Source organism: Ascidia mentula, chromosome 3 (genome assembly GCF_947561715.1).
Source record: "Ascidia mentula chromosome 3, kaAscMent1.1, whole genome shotgun sequence".
In the NCBI taxonomy this organism is placed as follows: domain Eukaryota; kingdom Metazoa; phylum Chordata; class Ascidiacea; order Phlebobranchia; family Ascidiidae; genus Ascidia; species Ascidia mentula.
In genome coordinates, this window is record NC_138568.1 from 4,231,582 (window position 1) to 4,237,581 (window position 6,000).

Here is a 6,000-nt window from a genome sequence, read left to right on the forward strand (position 1 = left end):
TGTGATGGTTTTCGCTAGTTTGACTTGGAACTTCTGTGTAAAATAGTCTTTTGGCAGTGAAAAAAATTGCTATTTTGATATTGTTTTCAAAATGGTAAAACTGCTCTGAAAATTGTTGTACTGCAATTTAAGTGCTCAAAACTTCTTTCTTCATTAAGGCTATGCTTATGATGAGCAATCACCAAGAAGTACATAGAGCAGAAAAAAATCAGTCCTTCCACAATTTGTCAAAAAGGAAAATTTTTGCGTTAACGAAGCGTAACTGGTTGTAATAAAATGACCTTTCTTTATTTCGCAGAAATGAAAATAAAATGTAAAGTTGCGGATAAAGTGTGTGTACTGCCAGTTTTTGTCCAAATGTATTCTTACACGTTAAAACTCTTTTGATGAGTTCAAAATTAGAACACCTTATGGGATCAAAGTTCAAAATTAGAAACTTCCATTTATAGGATGTTAGAGTCAAAGGTACTCTTGTAATACGTCGATATGCAAAATTTTAAACCGGTGCAAGGTATTAGGAAAGGCAGCCAAAAAAAAACTACGCATAAATATGGCTTCCCAAAGTGGTTAACTCGAAAATAGAAATAAATTTTCTGAAACGGCAACGACCTTTCTAAACATAGTCCCGGCAGTTTAACTTAGCATCGGGCTTTCAATACCATTCTTTGCCTGCGCCGTTATTCTGTGATAAAGATCTGTTTGCTGATGAGCCTTAAGATCTGATAAAAGCGGTAAGATAGACCTCGCACGAAATTGCTCGATATTGTGGGTACTTTGGGACCAATGTGGCCGCACTTGTCCAATTTAGTCGTGCGTTGACCTAACGTTTCAACGTTTACAAACCTTAACAAATTTTGTCTGGGTTACTCACAGTATCGGTGCAAGGGTACACATAAAATAAAGAAACTAGCTTCTGTTTTCACGTTCTGTCATACGGACTGTTTTCATGGACAAGTAACATGATTTTGATAAACTTTTTTATAAACTTCTTATACGAATAGTTTATATATATGCCAAGTCTGGAAAAAAATAATAAATTCGAAAATGTTCGTCGCTAACCAATATTTAGAAAAACAAGTTGTTTACCTTGTGCAGATTTTACAAACAACTGATGTTGGGAAGTTTTTTGATTTTTGTCTTTTCAAATCAAGCAAAATTATTTTAATATTTCGTTTAAATTCTGTGGTTTGGAACCAATATTTATACTTCTTTTACATTTACAACTAGACTTCTTGATGTTTTCGCCAATTATTTTATCTGCGCGTTGTGCACCTCGTCACAGAGATATATAACCAAAGGTGACCCCAACAATCGAACTCGGATCTCCGTTTCAACCCAACGAAGAGACCAAGTGAGGAATCAAACACATCAAGAAGTATATAGCTTGCCTACAGACCTGTCTGCTTAATGGGTGCGCGGCCTTATGCAGGGCCTCTTACACCTTTGCAATGTGAACATTTTATTGCCCCTTGACCTTTACAAGGATGGTTATCTTATCCATGATGTAAAAACGAATTTTTAGGCTATATTGGAAACGTTATGCACGCAGAGGCGGTAACTATTTCAACGATACGTACGGAAATCTGTTTTCACCATCACTATGTATCATATATATTGTCCTTGATAGATGGATCATGTTTTCTACTTAGGACCGCAGGCCTTGTACTGGTCAAAAAATAAATCTCCGTAACAAAATTAGCTAAAGTTCACAACATTGCGGAAGGTGATTAACAAACATATCGTACACTAGAGAGCAGTAGAGATGTAGAGACGTTATGCTTGTTTTGTCATTTAATTGGCGGCGATTCCTTGGGACTGAATTTAAACAATCTCCTTTCTTCTATTTATGAAATAATTGAACCTTCCAAATAGTATTTACAATTTTGTTTCTACCAAATGCCATTATGAAGACACAAGGCAGGCAAAGTTATAACTTTATACAATCCTTTTCACATAAGCAGTTTTCGTGGCAACCGATATTAATAGAATGCCAGGCATAGCACTTGCAAAAGCAAACGATGGCCAGAGAGGAAATGGTACAACGCCAGCAGAGACGATAAACTGGAAGTTACTCATTAGTGACATAACAATATGACCTTTATGCAATAATTAGTATTTGTTAATCATGAGTTCGTTGCCCATTCCACCCTAAAAAGTATTAGCTGAACACAATATAATTGTTAGGCGAAGTCTGGGTCAAGAAAACGCAATTAATGACACGAAACGATGCACATACACAAACGTTTCTGCGAACACATAGGAATGTACGATCACAAAAGTTTTATGAATGTTTAATGAATACTTTTTAGTGGTTTTATAAACAATGACAACCACACATTTACACAATAACAATATTAAGTAAATATTTTATGTCTAATATACGCGAAAACAAGCTTTCGTTTGCATTCTTTGATTTAAGAAAAGGCAATAAAAAAAACGCACGAGAAAGATTGTCGGGAAAGACTGTCCACAACACAGCAATCGATTTGGCGCCAGTGACACCCTTTGGAACAAAGTTATCTTCGATAGTACGAAATTTTTAGGTTAGTGTAGGGTGCATCACAGTTTCTTCAAAGGTTTTGTGCTTTTCGTTTCATGTTTCATTTGTACGAAAGTGTAGCAATAACAATTCTCCTAAACCAGAGGTTTTACAATGGAACATTCTGGGGGATCGCAAGCTAGATTTACAAATCGGTACGTAACCTTCGATCAAGTAAACAACGCAACAATTCCTAAAACTCATGCAAACAGATTTGCTTCAAATAAAGGCGTAGATGAACACTTTTTGCGCAAACAAACAATGCACCATTGTTACGCAACATCGTTTCTCGAATTAGAAATCTGACGCAGCAAACCAAGGCCAAATTGAACAATTTGATTTTGCGCTTCTTCAACAGGATTACTAGTATCACCATTCATTGAAAACCAATTTATTTCAACTTCACCGTTGTCTTTCAGATAAGTGTTTGCTTTAAGGAAGTGCTTACAATTTAGGAATCCGAGATGTGCTGACAAAGTTGACGGATGCGATGTTTCCAGTTTTCGTTCCTAAACGCAAAAACGCACGCAGTTCAATAAATCGTTTGCTGACGATACATTGACGTGGTTGGAAAATATAAGTAACTGTGCCAAACTGTGCAATATAAAAGTGTTGTTTGCGAACTAAGTATTTCTCGAAGTGAAAAGGCATACAAACAAAGCACAGTTTGGAAAAGTGGTGTTCAACCTGTTTTCACTTGCGTTAATTCAAAAACATCTTTTTATTTGCTTTTTAATGCCGATAATGAAATCCAGGTGTTTAGGACAATTTGACAATGCACATCGCAGTTCGGTCGCATACAGGTAGTCAACATCAGTAAGCCCAAAACTACTATCGTCAACATAATGACCATTATTGCGTCACAGTAATCACTGTGACTAAATTGTCATGACGTTCTCGTAATTACTGACTAACGGCAAAGGTCTCTGTACTAAGAAATAATTACATGGATAACCTTATTAGTACTAAGAATATAACAAGATTGTCCACTAGACGGGTATTCTGAAAGCTTTTGCGCCTCTCAGTTAAAAAAACCCTACATCAGAAGATGCCAATCTAACGTACAAATAAGGTACATTGGTGGCTGGTAAAAAGCTGTTAAAATATTATTTCGAGCTCAAAACTTAACAAGATGTTAGGGCCCAATTCGTCACCTTATGTAAATACCTTAATCCAACAATAAAAAGAAAGTCTTAAAAAAAGATAAGCAAAAAATCTAATCATAAAAAGATAGTAAAAAAAATGTTTTTTGTATCTCTCACTTACGTCGGGTATTGTTTTGCCAAACTTTTTGGCAGGGATTCCCCAAAGCAAATATATACACTTCGGTGAAGTTTGTTCCAAATATTGAATCACATTATTTGAGAACTCCTTCCATATTGCAGCGTGCGAATTTGGTTTGCCCTTTTCAACCGTAAGACTTGTGTTCAAAAGTAGAACTCCTGTGACAAAACACAATAGTTTTTTCATTATTAGCACCCAGGTATTTTTTAACGGAATCATACATATGCCGATTGAGGCAAAGGTACCTTGTTCACACCAACTTGTGAGATCACCATGTTGCGGTTTTAGAAAACCCTGTTCTGCATAGTTCATCTCAAGTACTTCGAGAATATTTTTCAAACTGGGTGGAATTTTATGGCCAATCTATAAATTGAAATAAAGTGACCGAGTATATAGTAGAGAGTTAATAGATTCAACAAAAAAAAACTAGGAAACCATACAAAATAGCAAGGTTTAGTGCAATACAACTTTTCGTTGTGGCTCTACAACAATTTAATATGTAAATAAAAGGCAAATGCGTGTGAATTAAAATAATATTTGTATGGCAAGAACTTTATTAGACCAGTTTTTGACTTACCGGCACGCTAAAAGCTATTCCTTGCGCAGATTCGTTAGGATAGGGGTCTTGACCCAAAATGACAACCTTTACATCCTGGGGTGAACAAAACGTAGTCCACTTAAACACGAGGTTTGGACAGGGAAAAATTTCCTTGGTTTTGTTTTCCTCTTGCAGAAATTCCAACAGCTGACAAATAACAACGCATGTGATACAGTGATTTGTTGCAAACTGTACTCAAACACGGTTGTACCTTTTTGAAGTAAGGTTTTTCAAATTCCTGTCTTAACCATGGCTTCCAAGAATCGCCAGCAGAGTTGAAAAATCTAAAAGCAAATTGAAGATGAAAAAAACAGATTTGTTTTAGAAATAAAGACTTACGTTTCAGCAGTGTATTCTGGTTGTGTCATTTTTACTTCTGCAAAAGGTAAAACAAAATTATATTTGCTATACCAGCCGTTGTAAGCACAACTTCTGACTGATCCCTGATATAATATTCCACACAAAAGGGTAAAATATGAGAAAAAATCTTAACTTTTGTCAACAAAGGAGTAAAACGACAAAAATATTTGAAGTAAGTCAATTTGAACTCCCGTAATGGCAACCTCTTGCACTGACCTTCTGCCTGCTGACTTGTAGAAGGTTGACTGACGAATTGCATTGATATGAGAAAAGCAGTTAGTCGGGGTAGAAAACTATGGACAAGACAAATCTGCAAAAACAGAAGACTGCTGTGTGTCAAAGCATGCTAGCAACATATATCAACGCTTATATAACTTCCCGAGCACAACTCATATTAAAGATCGTGCTTTAATTAAACTTCGTCTTCTTCCAAAGCGGCGGTACACGGGGACAAAAGAGGGAACGAAGTCAAAAGACTGAATAACGCCACGGAAACAAAGATCAAGCTGGAATAATAAGAAGGGAAGCGCATCAGAGCGAATCCATTGTACAAAGAATATAGCGAGTCCCATATATAAACAAGAGTACATAAGGTAGCGTAGTCTCATTATACGGTTTGTTGCAGCTTTGAACGAATAACGCGACGAAAGAAAACAACAATACAATAGAGTGATGATAAATGTAAAATGAGTGACTCTACCTTCAGGTATTTCATAAACCAAACATGAGTCATTGCTGGTTTGTTACTACGAGTAACGCGACGAAAGAAAATAACAATATAGTGATGATAATTATAAAATCAGTAAGTCTACCTTCAGGTATTACTTAAACCCAACTCGAGTCATGTCCGGATTCTTCTGAAGGAATGGAAAATAACTTCGAAGCTCTTCGATTAACTTTCATGTGCGTGCAATGTAATGTTACAACTATTGTCGTCACGCCCCACAAGCTGAAATAACAAGAAAGAAAGCGCGTCAGTCATTGTTTCTTCATTGAGTTCAAAAATAAATATCATTTTGTTCACCTTTATTTCTGCCAAAGTGAATACGCTAATCCACTCACCAATGATAGCGACGTGGTTTCTGTTCTCAACTAAAAAAACAGCGTATATCAAAAAGAGAGCACAAGATAGCGTGGTTTCATTGTTCGTTTTGTTACAGTTTTAAACGAGTAACGCGACGCAATCTATCTATCGTCATTATTTCTTGCATGTTCTATG

At 36.1% G+C, this 6,000-nt stretch overlaps 1 protein-coding gene across 1 annotated transcript; it reads right to left on the minus strand.

Moving 5' to 3' along the window:
* Positions 1–1,928: 1,928 nt before the first annotated feature.
* LOC145895007 (uracil-DNA glycosylase-like) lies at positions 1,929–5,260 on the minus strand. Its single transcript, XM_082983742.1, has 7 exons — positions 4,998–5,260; positions 4,761–4,797; positions 4,633–4,705; positions 4,401–4,568; positions 4,069–4,186; positions 3,806–3,981; positions 1,929–3,048 (listed from the first exon to the last, which is right to left on the minus strand). Exons 1-7 carry the CDS (start codon positions 5,038–5,040, stop codon positions 2,812–2,814), a joined length of 852 nt encoding a protein of 283 aa, XP_082839868.1. The 5' UTR covers positions 5,041–5,260; the 3' UTR covers positions 1,929–2,811.
* Between the last annotated feature and the right edge of the window lie 740 nt (positions 5,261–6,000).